The 17,574-nt window shown below is 40.1% G+C and overlaps 1 protein-coding gene across 3 annotated transcripts in view; it reads left to right on the forward strand.

Annotated features, from left to right (window-relative positions):
• The window catches only part of LOC126266812 (diphthine methyl ester synthase), a 70,017-nt gene that overhangs the window by 40,925 nt on the left and 11,518 nt on the right, over positions 1-17,574 (forward strand). The window contains exons 4-5 of one of the 3 annotated variants that reach the window (XM_049971366.1): positions 7,829-7,969; positions 17,045-17,318. In XM_049971366.1, coding sequence (XP_049827323.1) covers positions 7,829-7,969; positions 17,045-17,250 — 347 coding nt within the window. In that variant the 3' untranslated portion in view covers positions 17,251-17,318. Of the gene's footprint in view, positions 1-7,828; positions 7,970-17,040; positions 17,319-17,574 lie in introns of those variants that run through there. The other 2 variants (XM_049971365.1, XM_049971367.1) reach the window with 2 other exon arrangements.

Consider the following 17,574-nt stretch of genomic DNA (forward strand, 5'->3'; position numbering starts at 1 on the left):
AACAGGCGGATCTCATGAACTGCAGTGCAAGTCCTTAGTCTGTTTTAAAACTTTTAAATAGCAAGTGGGATGTAGAGGCTCAATGTTGAATAATTTGAAGTCTTTTAAGTTCCTTTCTGTATTCTGAAACCAGATTTTTTTAAACAATGTGAACAGGTATGTATTGTTACAGGCAAGTGCAATGACTTTAAATATTGAACATAAATTCCCTGATATTATAATTTGAAGGAGATTGTTTTACACTGATTACTTTAAAAGAAAAGGAGTTGGGAGTGATACGTTTCTTTCCTGAGGCCAAGCATATTCTGTGTTACTTGAAACAGTGGCACCAAATAGCCAAACAATGTGAGTTATAAAATTTACATACAAAAACTGAAAAAGTTCCCTAAATGCAACATCCCACTTTCTGCAAAGCTAGTACATGTGACAAATTACCTTCTTTAACATATTCCAAGTTATAGCAACAGCATTCCAAAATGACATCCCTCCACCAACACACACATATGCCGCAACCAGTGCTCAACACCAAAGTTTCACTCTTGAGTGAACTAATTATTTGACAAACATATAAACTGATAACTGTCAAACAATGGAAAATCCAGGATGGAATGTAACAATACGAAAGAAGGAAAGTTGCTTCTCACCATATAGTGGAGATATTGAGTCGCGATAGGCATAGTAAAACGATTCACACATTAAGCCCGTGCGCTAGCGCAAGCGCAACTTGTACACACGTCTGCAGTCTCAGAGAGCTGAAACTACACTGTGAGCAGCAGCACTAGTGCATGATGGGAGTGGCGACTGGGTGGGGATAAGGAGGAGGCTGGGGCACGGAGGGAGAGGGATAGTGTGGTGGGAGTGGCGGACAGTTAAGTGTTGCAGTTTAGTTGGAGGGTAGGAGAGAAGGTGCGGAGGGGGGAGGGGGGGAGTAGTGGAAAGGAGAGAAATAAAAATAAAAAGAAATTAAAAGAATGGGTGTGGCAGTGAAATGGCAGCTGTGTAGTGCTGGAATGGGAACAGGGAGGGGCCTGGATGGGTGAGGACAGTGACTAACGAAGGTTGAGGCCAGGAGGGTTACGGGAACATAGGATGTTACGGGAACATAGGATGTATTGCAGGGAAAGTTCCCACCTGCACAATTCAGGAAAGCTAGTGTTGGTGGGAGGAATCCATATGGCACAGGCTGTGAAGCAGTCATTGAGATGAGGGCTATCATGTTTGGCAGCATGTTAGGCTACAGGGTGGTTCACTTGTTTTTTGGCCACAGTTTGTCGGTGGCCATTTGTGTGGACAGACAGGTTGTTGGTTGTCATGCCTACATAGAATGCGAATGCAGCACAGTGGTTGCAGATTAGCTTGTAAATCACATGACTAGTTTCACAGGTAGCCCTGCCTTTGATGTGATAGGTAATGTTAGTGACCGGACTGGAGTAGGTGGTGGTAGGAACAGGTCTTGCATCTAGGTCTATTATAGGGGTATGAGCCATGAGGTAAGGGGCTGGGAGCAGGGGTTATGTAAGGATGGACGAGTATATTGTGTAGGTTCGGTGGACGGCAGAATACCACGGTCGGAGGGGTGGGAAGGATAGTGGGTAGGACATTTCTCATTTCAGGTCACAAAAAGAGGCAATCAAAACCTTGGTGGAGAATGTAATTCAGTTGCTCCAGTCCCGGACGCTACTAAGTTATGAGGGGAATGCTCCTCTGTGGCCATACTGTGGGACTTTGGGAGGTGGTGGGAGACTGGAAAGATAAGGTACAGGAGATTTGTTTTTGTACAAGGATGGGAGGATAATTACGATCAGCAAAGGATTCAGTGAGACCCTTGATATATTTAGAGAGGGACTGCTCGTCACTGCAGATGCGACGCCCACGAGTGGCTAGGCTGTACGGAAGGGACTTCTTGGTATAAATCAGGTGGCAGCTGTCGAAGTGGAGGTATTGCTGGTAGTTAGTATGTTTGATATGGACAGGGGTACTGATGTAGCCATCTCTGAGGTGAAGGTCAACAGCTAGGAAGGTGGCTTGTTGGGTTGAATAGGACCAGGTGAAGCAAATAGGGGAAGAAGTTGTTGAGGTTCTGGAGGAATGTGAATAAGGTGTCCTCACCTTCAATCCAGATAGCAAGGATGTCATCAGGGAATCTTAACCAGGTGAGGGGTTTAGGATCTGGGTTTTTAGGAAGGATTCCTCTAGATGGCTCGGTCACTAACATTACCGATCACATCAAAGGCGGGACAACCTGTGAAAGCAATCATGTGATTTACAAGCCAAGCTGCAACCACTGTGCTGCATTCTATGTAGGCATGACAACCAACAACCTGTCTGTCCGCATGAATGGCCACCGACAAACTGTGGCCTTAAAACAAATGGCTCATCATGCTGCCAAATATGACAGCCCTTATCTCAATGACTGCTTCACTGCCTGTGCCATATGGATTCTTCCCACCAACACTAGCTTTCCTGAATTGTGCAGGTGGGAACTTTCCCTGCAATACATACTACGTTCCCGTAACCAGCAGTTGAAACGTACAGTGGATAATGGAACTCCTGGAGAAATAGCAGCAAGAGCAGAAAGGAAAACCATATGCTCTGAGTGTATATGCCTGGGGTCTCATTCAACATACTGAATATGCTGTACAGCAGCCAAAGGGTGCAGGGTGTAACCAATTGCAGATTGTGGTATAGTTTGGGACAAACGATGCCCGTTTTCCCCAGACCAGATCGGATTTAACTGTTTCTGAATAGAGTGCAAGGCTTGAGTCAGAAACTGTAAAGGTTCTGCAACAAACTAGGCTGCGACTTCCTAGATTTGCACCATAGAACTGAGAATTGTAAGGTTCCCACAAATGGGTCAGGTTGCCCTATACATCAGATGCTGCTGTCCAGATAGCTGACCGTGAGGTGCACACAAAACTTTTTTAGATTAGGCAACTCTCCATCCAGTTCAAATAATGGTAACTGTAGGAGACTCAGAAGTATCGGTGTAAAATACAAAGAAATGCTCTCCAGAGGCAAGAGTATTAAAATCTCAGTAGCTGACCACTGAAGCATTCGCAAGGAGGTTCAAGAGTTTGAAACACTCCAGAAAGGCAGTCAAGTTGACATAATACTAGGTACAGAAAGCTAGTTGAAACCTGAAGTTGACACCAGTGAGATTTTAGGGGAAAATTTCAGTGTATGTCGAAAGAATAGGCTAATGAGAATTGGAGGTGGCGGTAGATGAGAAACTCATATCTGGTGGCATAGAACTTGAAGCTGCATGTGAGATTGTTTGGGCAAGACTGAGTATCATGGGTGACCTTAAAATTATAACTGAATCTTTCTATCAACCAACAGTCTCACCTTCTCTTGTAATCAAAAACGTTACAGAACACCTCAGTTTGTAGTGCATAACCACACCAGTCATGCTGTTATCATCGGGGAAGACCTTAACCATCCAACGGTCAATTGAGATAATTAAAGTTTCGTTAATAGTTGGCTTCATAATATTTCCCGTGAAATATTGTAAACGTTTTCCCTAAAAACTATTTTGAACAAATGGTTTGAAACCACATTGTGATGGAAGTATGTTACATCTAATGGCAACAAATAGTCCTGACCTTGAAGATGTCCAAAAGGACTGACAGTGTACATTGAATGGATACAAAGAAGGGCTACACAAATGGCCGAAGGTTTGTTCGAACCATGGGATCATGTCACAAAGTTGCTGAAAGAACTGAGCTGGCAGACATTTGAAGATAGCTGCAAACTATCACATGAAAACCTACTTAGAAAGTTTCTAGAACTAGCTTTAAGTGACGAATTTAGGAATGTATTACAATCCCCTCTTGTGAAATGGAATGTACCCTCTGCCATGCACTTTGCATTGGTTCACGGAATTTGGGTGTAAATTTAGATAACCCATTTTTTACTTAGGTTGACAATCATATTATACACTCCTGGAAATGAAAAAAAGAACACATTGACACCGGTATGTCAGACCCACCATACTCGCTCCGGACACTGCGAGAGGGCTGTACAAGCAATGATCACACGCACGGCACAGCGGACACACCAGGAACCGCGGTGTTGGCTGTCGAATGGCGCTAGCTGCGCAGCATTTGTGCACCGCTGCCGTCAGTGTCAGCCAGTTTGCCGTGGCATACGGAGCTCCATCGCAGTCTTTAACACTGGTAGCATGCCGCGACAGCGTGGACGTGAACCGTATGTGCAGCTGACGGACTTTGAGCGAGGGCGTATAGTGGGCATGCGTGAGGCCGGGTGGACGTACCGCCGAATTGCTCAACACATGGGTCGTGAGGTCTCCACAGTACATCGATGTTGTCGCCAGTGGTCGGCGGAAGGTGCACGTGCCCGTCGACCTGGGACCGGACCGCAGCGACGCACGGATGCACGCCAAGACCGTAGGATCCTACGCAGTGCCGTAGGGGACCGCACCGCCACTTCCCAGCAAATTAGGAACACTGTTGCTCCTGGGGTATCGGCGAGGACCATTCGCAACCGTCTCCATGAAGCTGGGCTACGGTCCCGCACACCGTTAGGCCGTCTTCCGCTCACGCCCCAACATCGTGCAGCCCGCCTCCAGTGGTGTCGCGACAGGCGTGAATGGAGGGACGAATGGAGAGGTGTCGTCTTCAGCGATGAGAGTCGCTTCTGCCTTGGTCCCAATGATGGTCGTATGCGTGTTCGGCGCCGTGCAGGTGAGCGCCACAATCAGGACTGCATACGACTGAGGCACACAGGGCCAACACCCGGCATCATGGTGTGGGGAGCGATCTCCTACACTGGCCGTACACCTGTGGTGATCGTCGAGGGGACACTGAATAGTGCACGGTACATCCAAACCGTCATCGAACCCATCGTTCTACCATTCCTAGACCGGCAAGGGAACTTGCTGTTCCAACAGGACAATGCACGTCCGCATGTATCCCGTGCCACCCAACGTGCTCTAGAAGGTGTAAGTCAACTACCCTGGCCAGCAAGATCTCCGGATCTGTCCCCCATTGAGCATGTTTGGGACTGGATGAAGCGTCGTCTCACGCGGTCTGCACGTCCAGCACGAACGCTGGTCCAACTGAGGCGCCAGGTGGAAATGGCATGGCAAGCTGTTCCACAGGACTACATCCAGCATCTGTACGATCGTCTCCATGGGAGAATAGCAGCCTGCATTGCTGCGAAAGGTGGATATACACTGTACTAGTGCCGACATTGTGCATGCTCTGTTGCCTGTGTCTATGTGCCTGTGGTTCTGTCAGTGTGATCATGTGATGTATCTGACCCCAGGAATGTGTCAATAAAGTTTCCCCTTCCTGGGACAATGAATTCACGGTGTTCTTATTTCAATTTCCAGGAGTGTAAATTCTCTTTGAGACACTAGTGATTCCATGCAGTTAATATTATCTGTTCTTTGTTGTCTTTAACAGAATCATTGAGTTATTGGATAACCTCAAAGTTGTTACTTCTTCTTCCTGAACTTTAATTCCATTTCCAAATTCTTCCCTGGCAATGCTCATGTCACAGTATGGCATGGAAATGGCCGAAAGACCCTTTCATGGTTGGATATTACAACGAAGACATAATTGTGTTATACAGAATAAATGTAAAAAATAAAGTCTATCCTTCATACTAAAGTTCGGCTTTTTATTGTTACCTCCATTATTCTTAACCACAGACGAAGTGCTCTTTGGAGATTCCCTAATTTTATATCTACTTAAATTTATATAGAATGTAGCATTGGCAGTTGCCATGGAAACTGCATAGTTTCTTGACAAGGCGTCTGCTCATCATTATTAGGTGTGTTTGTAGGGAGCTGTAATGCTGACCCAATTTATACGGTAGCTCACTAGAAAAGCACAAGCACCCAGAGGAGGGAAGGGGCTGTAATATCACTGCAAGTGAAGTTGACAACCAGTTCTTCCGATTGTCAAAAATCATCTTACCATACAAGGTGGTGGTAACATTTTACTTGCTACCCGTTTGCTTATGAAATCCAAGATAATGCCTCTCTGTTATGCTTGCTTTGCATAATCAATACAGAGTATATAACAATGAATCAAGCATGGTAGCTGTAAAGTTACAACAATTATTGGTTAATACTCATCTTTCATTATTGCAATTATTCCCCTATAGTGAAATTGAGCAACTTTCTTCTGCAGACTAATATTTCCCTGGTTCTTCTTATGTGAAACACTTTTACAGCACTCTGTTGAAGGACAAACACTGTTTTAAATTTTGACTGAATGTTGTCAAATTCTTAATAATTTTTCCAAATACAAAACTCTACAGAAGTCAACATAGAACTAGTCTGACAACATTAACAACTGCGAGCTCTGATGGTCATCCATTTATAAAATCTAGACAATTGAAGTTAAAAAATCCTTTGCAGAAAATATAATTTTAACGAAGTTACAATCACAAAAATTAATTTTAGTTCAATTAGGTCCCACTATGTTCTACATGATGAAATACAAACACAGATTGATCACTCAAAATGAAAAGAAAGGTTGGTAATTATGTCTGAAATTTGTAACATAAACTGATTTAACTATATATAGACATTAAGTCTTAATTAATCAAATAATTAACGCATTTTCTGGTTTACGATCATTTAAAGTGTATTACAACACTGTGTGTTTACAAGTGGTGTTAAAAATTACATGTTAATATGCTGTAATATTTACTTGTCTACTTACAAAACATGTTTGACAAAAATTGTCTTAGATTAGAGTCAATGGTGACAAATTTACTAGCAATAGCAAAAATGAGTTTGAAATTTGTGTAACAAAACAGAATGTGGTTTTCTGAATACTGTGTCAATCACTTCAATATAGTGTCTCTTGGTCTGTCACATTAAAAGGTCCAGAGTGCATACTTCAATTAAATCCATTCTTTCTTTCATACTGACATCATTGACATGTGGTTTGTGCAACAGCCCTTAAAATCCATGTCTTGCATCAGATCTAATCACCCATGAATTGATATGATCATGTTTCGTACCTTTGCTTTTCATGAGGTTATTCATTTAGATAGATCATGCATCCGAAACTTCCTGGCAGATTAAAACTAAGTGCTGGACCGAGACTCGAACTCAGGACCTTTGCCCTTCACGGGCAAGTGCTCTCCCAACTGAGTTACCAAAGCACGACTCACGCCCTGTACTCAGAGCTTTTACTTCTGCCAGTACCTCGTCTCCGAGTTCGAGTCTCGGTCCGGCACACAATTTTAATCTGCCTGGAAGTTTATTATCAGCGCACACTCCACTGCAGAGTTAAAATCTCATTCTGGAAACATCCCCCAGCTTGTGCCTAAACTATGTCTCCGCAATATCCTTTCTTTCAGGAGTGCTAGTTCTGCAAGGTTCGCAGGAGAGCTTCTGTAAAGTTTGGAAGGTAGGAGACGAGGTACTGGCAGAAGTAAAAGCTGTGAGTGTGGGGCATGAGTCGAGGTTGGGTAGCTCAGTTGGTAGAGCACTTGCCCGCGAAAGGCAAAGGTCCCAAGTTCGAGTCTTGGTCTGGCACATAGTTTTAATCTGTCAGGAAGTTTCATATCAGCGCACACTCAACTGCAGAGTGAAAATCTCATTCCAGTTCATGCAACCATTTATGTCTACCCATATTTGGTGTTTGTTCATACAGTGCTCCTATTATAACACCTTTATTCATAGCTATAGTTTCGATTTTTTTTAGTGTATTGTATCATGAGAGAAAAGGGGTAACTAAAGAAGTTAATGTCCTAAGAACTAGCTGACTTACGGTTAAAACAAATATTAAAAAATCAAATGTTTGTACAAAGAAAAAATATGTTTTTTGTTCTTTCCATGTAACAGATATAAAGGTAAAGGAACCCACATTGGAAAGTTTAACGAAGAAGAAGAAGGAATATATGCCTCCAACATTCATGTCCGTTGCTCAGGCTGCAAAGCAGCTGTTAGAAATAACTGAGAGAGATGGTTTTGATGATTCCGCAGGTATGTATATGTATACTAGATTAGCACCCGCTGCTCCACTCACCCTAGATTGTATGTCGTGCGAGATATTTTTTTGTTTTTATTTTATCGAATTTTTATTCCGAATGTACATCTGACTAAAAAGCGGTTCTGGTAGCTGATGTCCAAAGTTTTTGTTAATAATGCTTTTTCGTTATTGTGCAGATATTTCCATAGCAACTTTGGTCCACAAATTATTATTTTTTTATATCTAACTGAGAAGCAAAGAACCAATTTTCATAAACATAGCTTTAATTTTTTTTAATTTAACAAAAATTTTTCTTAAAAAATTTCATCCCCTATTGCATTCCTTTAGGGGTTGAATTTCCAGAAACAGTGAATATATATATATTTTTCTTAATTTATAACTGAGAAGTCAAATACCATTTTTCATAGATGTAGCCCTAAAAATCCTTTAGCAGTTCTTTTGTTGTTGTTTTTGTTGTTGTTGTTGTTGTTGTTGTTGTTGTGGTCTTCAGTCCTGAGACTTGTTTGATGCAGCTCTCCATGCTACCCTATCTTGTGCAAGCTTCTTCATCTCCCAGTACTTACTGCAACCTACATACTTCTGAATCTGTTCAGTGTATTCATCTCTTGGTCTCCATCTACGATTTTCCCTCCACACTGCCCTCCAATGCTAAATTTGTGATTCCTTGATGCCTCAAAACATGTCCTACCAATCGATCTCTTCTTCTGGACAAGTTGTACCACAAACTCCACTTGTTCCCACTTCTATTCAATACCTCCTCATTAGTTCTGTGATCTACCCATCTAATCTTCAGCATTGTTCTGTAGCACCACATTTCGAAAGCTTCTATTCTCTTCTTGTCCAAACTATTTATCGTCCATGTTTCACTTCCATACATGGCTACACTCCATACAAATATTTCAGAAACAACTTCCTCACACTTAAATCTATACTTGATGTTAACAAATTTCTCTTCTTCAGAAATGCTTTCCTTGCCATTGCCAGTCTACATTTTATATCCTCTCTACTTTAACCATCATCAGTTATTTTGCACCCCAAATAGCAAAACTCCTTTACTACTTTAAGTGTCTTATTTGCTAATCTTATTCTCTCAGCATCACCCGACTTAATTCGACTACATTCCATTATCCTCGTTTTGCTTTTTTTGATGTTCATCTTATACACTCCTTTTAAGACACTGTCCATTCGGTTCAACTTCTCTTCCAGGTCCTACGCTGCCTTGGACAGAATTACAATGTCATTGGCAAACCTCAAAGTTTTTAGTTCTTCCCCATGGATTTTAATACCTACTCCCAATTGTTCTTTTGTTTCCTTTACTGCTTTCTCATTGTACAGATTGAATAACATTGGGGAGAGGCTACAACCCTGTCTCACTCCCTTCCCAACCACTGCTTCCCTTTCATGTCCCTCGACTCTTATAACTGGCATCTGGTTTCTGTACGAATTGTAAATAGCCTTTCGCTCCCTGTATTTTACCCTTGCCACCTGGATTCTGTACAAATTGTAAATAGCCTTTTGCTCCCTGTATTTTACCCATGCCACCTTTAGAATTTGAAAGAGAGTATTCCAGTCAACATTGTCAAAAGCTTTCTCCAAGTCTACAAATGCTAGAAATGTAGGTTTGCCTTTCCTTGATCTATTTTCTAAGATAAGTCGTAATGTCAGTATTGCCTCACGTGTTCCAACATTTCTGCGGAATCCAAACTGATCTTGGCCGAGGTCGGCTTCTACCAGTTTTTCCATTCGTCTGTAAAGAATTCATGTTAGTATTTTGCAGCTGTGACTGATAGTTCGGTAATTTTCACATCTGTCAGCACCTGCTTTCTTTGGGATTGGAATTATTATATTCTTCTTGAAGTCTGGGGTATTTCGCCTGTCTCATACATCTTGCTCGCCAGATGGTAGTGTGTTGTCAGGACTGGCTCTCCCAAGGCCGTCAGTAGTTCCAATGGAATGTAGTCTACTCCCGGGACCTTGTTTCGACTCAGGTCTTTCAGTGCTCTGTCAAACTCATCACTCAGTATCTTATCTCCCATTTCATCTTCATCTACATCCTCTTCCATTTCCATAATATTGGCCTCAAGTACATTGCCCTTGTATAGGTCCTCTAAATACTCCTTCCACCTTTCTGCTTTCCCTTCCTTGCTTAGAACTGGGTTTCAATGTGAGCTCTTGATATTCATACAAGTGGTTCTCTTTTCTCCAAAGGTCTCTTTAATTTTCCTGTAGGCAGTATCCATCTTACTCCTAGTGAGATAAGCCTCTACATCCTAACATTTGTCCTCTAGCCATGCCTGCTTAGCCATTTTGCACTTCCTGTCAATCTAATTTTTGACACGTTTGTGTTCCTTTTTGCCTGCTACATTTATTGTGTTTTTATATTATCTCCTTTCATCAATTAAATTCAATATTTCTTCTGTTACCCAAGGATTTCTACTAGCCCTCGTCTTTTTACCTACTTGATCCTCTGCTGCCTTCACCACTTCATCCCTCAGAGCTACCCATTCTTCTTCTACTGTATTTTGTTCCCCCATTCCTGTCAATTGTTCCCTTATGCTCTCCTTGAAACTCTGTACAACCTCTGGTTTAGTCTGTTTATCCAGGTCCCATTTCTGTATGACAAGAAATTCACTTTCTTCTGTTAACAGGAAATAAAGAATGATAGGAAATTCTGAAGCTTCATAGTGGATTTATTCATTCAATAGAATGTGAGAATAATACTGATGTGAGATCATAATTCTACATACAGCAAAATGATGGTCTTGTATTACAGTGATTGTTGCAAGCAGCCGTTATCGGTGTGTGTAATACTACTGTGAGAGTACAACCGTTCGCTTTATAATGCAGTCACTGTTGCAATTAAATTACATGATAGTGTCAAATAACTAGTTTTCTTCTGTGGCCATCAGCAGATTCTCACAAAAAATGGAAAAGAACTTATATTGGGAAACTAACAGATATGGTGAAACACGTAGAAGGAATAGAAACGTACTATTCATGTACCACATAAAATTCCGATGCCAAGCTCTCATTGTCATACTTCAATGTGAGTGTATTGTTGGTGGGATTCATTGGTGTCCTGTATTTCATTAAACACTTCCTTGTGATTCATAGTATTATTCAGTGCATTAAACATTAAGGAATCTTTCTGTATATGTAGAATTTAAAATTGCAGATTAACATTACTTTTCAATCTGTGTCTTTTATTTAAGAACCCTTTAATATTAAACCCTCCATAATGAATTTAACCAGGGAATTAGCCATTATTAGGTAGTATGGTCTATAATTAGTACATGACAGGGACATAATAAAAGGTTAAAATATTATACTAGTGCAGTGACTATGTGGATGCTCCTGCTGGTGTAACTTCATGGCCTTCGTACCACAATTTCTTTGTGAAGCTCAGGCTGCATTACCTGACTTCATAGACAGTTACTCTTGTCTGTGTTGGTGATTGGATTGTTTCATCACTAGTTCTATGTAATGACCAGTTGGATGAAGTTCATTAAGTGCAATGGACTGAGATACCACTATTTGTTTATTGAATCCATTTGTTGGAAGGTATTATTGAATCCATTTGTTGGAAGGTATTATTGAATCAAAGCAATAAAGTCAAGCCACAAGATTTGAACAAAACTTCAACTTCCATGAATGTTTCAATGTTGTACAGTATTCCGAAGATAGAAATTACTTTTCAATATTTTTGTAACATGTGACTGTAAAATTCAGTACACTACAGTGATTTCTACAACCCAGAGTTCATGACTGCGGACTTCTGAAGACTCCCCATTAACAACTGTCACACAGGCATGTGTTTGAAAACAAGCAACCATAAAACAAATTTTTGAGTCCAGAAGTCCTTAACACTTTGATGTCCAACCACTCACAAAAATTTTGGACCCAGGAGACCAACCATTTATACCATTAACTTGAAGTTTTACTGGCACATTTGCATTTGATACTTCTTGTAAGGGCAATATACACAAAGTGTCAAGGTTTATTTTTCATATTTATTTTAGTTCTTTGATAGATTATAAATTTTACAATACTGATGGCAGAAGCTATAATTATCCTTAAAAAGAAAAGTGTGAGATAAGTTCTTGAACAATTACGCACATAATTGGCTTTTGTATGGAAAAGTCCGGAGTATCGTGGCACAGCAGTTTGTTTGTTTTGTGCTTGTTTTGCCAGCAAATTGGCTCAGCATCTCCAAAACATCTTGGAAGCTCATGTTGGATGCTGCTTTGTCATGAGAATCACCTGTAAAAAAGCAGAGATTGAGGCAAACAAAACAGAACTAAATTGTAATTAAAGCAGTAGTATCTGTAGCAAGAACATAAGTGGCAAAAAATAGTAGCAGCCTTGCAGCTTTCCTTACCTGACTATGAATCTTTTTCAGATTGTTCCCGATTACATATTTCTCCCTCCACTCTAGAACCTTTGAATTCTTTGTATGGAGCTTCCAAAATTTCTTGCTCATTCAACAAATGTGACACATTTGCAACATAATTACAGCAAACTGCAAAATCTCACGAGTACACACATGAAACTCGTGACAACATGAGCACGCATGGGCTCAGTCATTCATGCAACAGCTTTTATTTTCATTATTGTTTCTTTCAAAGTAGTTATAGAGATTGGCAGTAGAAGGCATCAGCTTTCATGGGACAGACAGCAAGATGTTTGTACATGGTCTCATATGAAATGAGTCCATACTATATGAATGTGTAGTTTCACAGTGATATGTAGTGATTGAATGTTTGTTGTTAATGGGCTCTGAAAAGAACTGTTTCTGCTATTTAGTTGATATGTCATTGCCATGAGTGCCTCCCGACAAGAAACATACAAGACATATCAGACGACAGCTTCATGACCTGAAAAAGACGGTATCTCCCTCATCAGAGTATGCTTGTCCCTTACCTGTTTCAGACATTGACTCTGGACTGAAGGAACTCAAACCTCTTAAGGCACCTGGGTTCGATGGTATCCATCCAGAATTCCGATCCATATGGTAGGAAAAACTAAGAAATGGCTGGCAGAATTCTTCACTGACATCCTGCTGATTGTTCAACTTCCATTGGAGTTTAAAAAGGCGAAGATAATATCTGTTCTGAAACCTGGCAAACCCAGCAACATGGTAGAAAGCTATCACCCCATTGCCCTGCTTAGCTGCTGCTACAAGCTTTTTGAAAGGCTTGTATATAACAGAAGAAGTAGAGCTAGCCTAGAGAATGTTCCAGTTAATCGGGCAGGCTTCAGACCAGGGTGTAGCTGCTGCGATGAAGTATTGTCTCTCACATCCTTCATAGAGTCAGGATACCAAATGAAGCAAAAAATAGCTGTGGTGTTTGTTGATGTAACTGCCGCCTTTGACACTCTGTGGAGGGAAGGCCTTACCTACAAATTTTTCCGTATCATACCCTGCAGAACAATGGCTCGAGTGATCGGAAATTCCACTGGAAGCAACATTAATAAAGAGAGGAAGCTAAACAACAGATTGCCCCAAAGATCAGTTCTCTCACCATTACTGTTCAATCTATATCTATCTGATCTACTGGACACTTCATCCAGAAAATTCTGATGTGCAATTGTCCTGGCTCTAGCTGTGCAACACCAGGAAATGAAGACAACAGAAGAGATTGTGACCAATGACCTGTCTGCGTCAGATAATTACTTCAAAATCTGGAGACTCCAACCCTGTGTGAGTAAAACTGGAAGTAAGTTTCAGAGGCAGAATTCTTCATCATAATTGCAACGCAAAATATCTAGGTGTCATCCTGGGCCATACACTACGCTTCAAACAACACCTTAACTTAGCTCAGAAGTTGAGGACCCGAAACAACATCCTCCATAAGCTATGCTTAGATATGGCCACCAGAATATTAACCACTTTGTCACATCTTCCAGAGTTTTTATTTGTTCTTGTTTAGGTTTAGTAGTGGCAGCAATGGAGTTGTATTGGGCACTTGTGGTGTCGCCAGGAGCCATCATGTGTAGTCCCCAGCCAGAATACCTCGCCATCTTTTTTTTTGGGAAAGTATATTTCTGAACCTATTGAAAAACAAATTTTGCTTGAACTTATTGTGGTCATGAAACAAGAGTTGTGACTATCTCTCCATGTGGAAGTAAATCGCTATTTCTTTTAGGAAATCTAACAAGTGCCCATTTAGAGTCATATTGTAATCCACCCCCTTCCTTCCTACTTCCATCTGTTGTCCACATTAAGGTCTTTTATGAAGATTTGAGAGGAGCGAAGATTACAATAAACTCTCTGGTTTACTTAGCTTGTCATATTGAGTTGGCTCCAGTTCTTCTTGTCTAGGGGTTTGATCCATGAAGCTGAAAAATGTCACATCAGGTCCTCACCATTGGTTTGACCTAAATAAATCTGAAGATTGTTTTGCAGCATTTTTTTATTACTTACATATATTTTCTCACATTTTAGTATGTCATACAGTATTTTGATTTTTCACATTACCAAACACCAAATTACATTGTTCACACAAAAATACATCTGATCAAATCAGAGGCATGCTTATAACTCTCTCTCTCTCTCTCTCTCTCTCTCTCTCTCTCTCTCTCTCTCTCTCTCTCTCTCTCTCTGCAGAAAAAAACAGTATTCCAAAGGGTTTACAATTTTTATTAATAAATGAATTACTACCAGTTTTAACTACATTATTGATTTCGATTATTATTTCATAACTGAATCCAGAAAGAAACATAGTAAACAATACAGGATTATACAATTAATAATAGAAATTTTAAGTGTGCCAATAATTTGTAATTTCAAATGTTTCAAAGAAAAATAATTTTAACTGTACATTCAGAATTAGTACTTATCAATTATTACTAACTAAAACATTTTATAAAGTAATTCCTTTTAATACATTTTAGCACTGTGTATAAAATTTTATGAAAGTTTTCAGAAAAGCAAGTGGGATAAACTGATCTGTCCAAACTTTGAAAAATAATACTGGTGTTGACAGCTACTGTTGAGGAAAATGATACTGTTACAATATACAAGACCTGAGAGTTGTTTTAAATGTTGCTGGCAACTTGTTTACACTATTTAGTTGTTGGCTGTTTCTGTGTATACTATTCTACATGAAAAAAATCATGGTGGCCTCTGGCTGACTCTAGTTACTGGGAAAGTCTTGCAGTGTAATTGTGTTCTTGGCTATGTATTATAACGGAAACATACCAATGCAGTCACGCTAGGTATTTTTAACTAGTGTTACATATTGGTCTGCACATCATCTCTCAACATGCTTGTTTCTGAACTGAAATACCAAAGAAACAAGGTGTCTTGAAGGGTGTGTTATTTTTAGCGTGTGCCATGGATGTGAAACTTTGTATCACGCATAGAATTACAAATATTACATTATTCCTGATGTAACAGTATTAGGAAAAGGATAGTTGATGACACACACACACACACACACACACACACACACACACACACACGCAAGTGGGGGGTGCCCTAGGGGTCAGTGTTGGGGGTCAGTGTTGGGGCCACTCCTGTTCCTTATTTATGTTAATGATATGCACTCTAGTGTTACAGGTAACCCTAAAATATTTCTGTTTGCTGACGACGCTAGCTTGGTAGTAAAGGATGCTGTGTGTAACATTAGCTCGGTTTCAAATAGTGCAGTACACGAACTCAGTTCGTGGCTTGTAGAAAATAAACTAACGCTAAATCACAGTAAGACTCAGTTTTTACAGTTTCTAACACACAATTCAATAAAACCTGACATTTTAATTTCACAGAATGGGCATACTACTAGTGAAACTGAACAGTTCAGATAGATAGTAAGCTGTTGTGGAAAGCCCATATTCAGGATCTTGTTTAAAGGCTGAATACTGCCATTTTTACTATTCGGACGGTATCAGAAGTGAGTGATCGTTCCGACACGAAAATTAGTCTACTTTGCTTATTTTCATTTGCTATTGTCATATGGTATTATATTTTGGGGTAACTCTTCTCAGTGTAAAAGGATTTTTTTCGCTCAGAAAAGAGCGGTTCGGGTATAAGTGGTGGTGGTTCACGAATCTCTTGTCAACCTCTGTTCACGAGTCTGGGTATTTTGACATTGGCCTCCCAATATGTTCATTCCTTATTGTCGTTTCTTGTTACCAATATTAGTTTATTCCCAAGAATAAGCAGCTTTCACTTGGCAGAAATCAAACATGCATTTGGATTGGACTTCCTTAACTCTTGTGCAAAAAGATGTGTAATAACCTGCCACTCGAATTCAAAAATCGTAGCAGTAATCCACGCACTTTCAAATCGAAACTGAAGAGTTTCTTCATGGTCACTCCTTCTATTCTGTCAAGGAGTTCCTTGAAAAATTAAGCTGATTTTTTATTGTATTGCTGCTAGTGTTTACTTAAACTTATGGACTGACTTTTTTAATGTTCATGAACATTTATTTTTATCTGTTATTACGTTTATGTTGTAATTTCATGTGCTGACATGTTCCATGACCTTGGAGATTTGCTCCTCTATTTGGTCCTACAGAACTTGATGAGTAAATAAATAAAAAAAATAAACAAACATGACCATAGTCTCTGGCAACTGAATTCAGACTACCGCTTCTGTCTTCTGGCTTCCACTGCTTGACATTGTGATCGAGTGGCTTATTTTAGGAAAGTATTTTTGATGTGCCTATCTGCAGCTCGGCATCTCCACTATATGGTGGTTTAGCAACTATCCTTTCCATAATATTATTATTCCTGGTGTGATATTTGGTCTTCCTTAAAATGCTCAGCCTTATGCAGCAATACAGTGTAGTTCTGATTTTACCTTCCTCAGTTTCTGCACCATCTGTCACCCTCAAAAATCTGTTGCACAATTATTTTTGCCATGGGTAAGAAAATATCTGTGCTGCGGCATGTGAGCTGTCATCTGTGGTATACTACATGCACTGATATATATCTGGAATTCTGTTTCAAATAGGTTTTGTCATATGAGAACAGATATTCTACATGTGACACTGATTGCATAATCTGTCCAGTAATCATTCATAAATATTTGTTCTCTTTTCACATGAAAGGTGTATTGTTGGCAGGTGCACTGAAGGCAGACAGTCTGTGTGTTGGTGTGGCTCGTGTGGGAAGTGACAGCCAGAAAATGGTGGTGTGCTCAATTGAGCAGATGACAGCTGTTGATCTTGGTCCCCCACTACATTCTCTCATCATCTGTTCTGACCAGCTTCACCCACTGGAAGCTGAATATCTGGAGAAACTTGTACCCACTGTAAAACCTGTTACATAAGTTATAAAATAAATGGAATTTGTAATTGACTGTTTTGTTTTTATACAATAAATGGAATTTGTAATTGACTGTTTTGTTTGATTTCAAGCCACCCTGCTATATAATACGTATTTTTTTACACCTTAGAATGAAGATTTTTTGTTGTATTTGGTTAGTCATTCTCGTCAAATGTCATATGCTACTAAAATCTCATGAATGTTGCAGTTGTTACATATTTGCTTAAGTATTTTGTGTTGTGGACATAATGAAATACGTTTATGCTTCAGTGGTTCACTGGACATTCTAAGCTCAAAACAGATTTGACTGCTGTAAGTGGATTTCAAA

Source organism: Schistocerca gregaria, chromosome 4 (genome assembly GCF_023897955.1).
Source record: "Schistocerca gregaria isolate iqSchGreg1 chromosome 4, iqSchGreg1.2, whole genome shotgun sequence".
Taxonomy (NCBI): domain Eukaryota; kingdom Metazoa; phylum Arthropoda; class Insecta; order Orthoptera; family Acrididae; genus Schistocerca; species Schistocerca gregaria.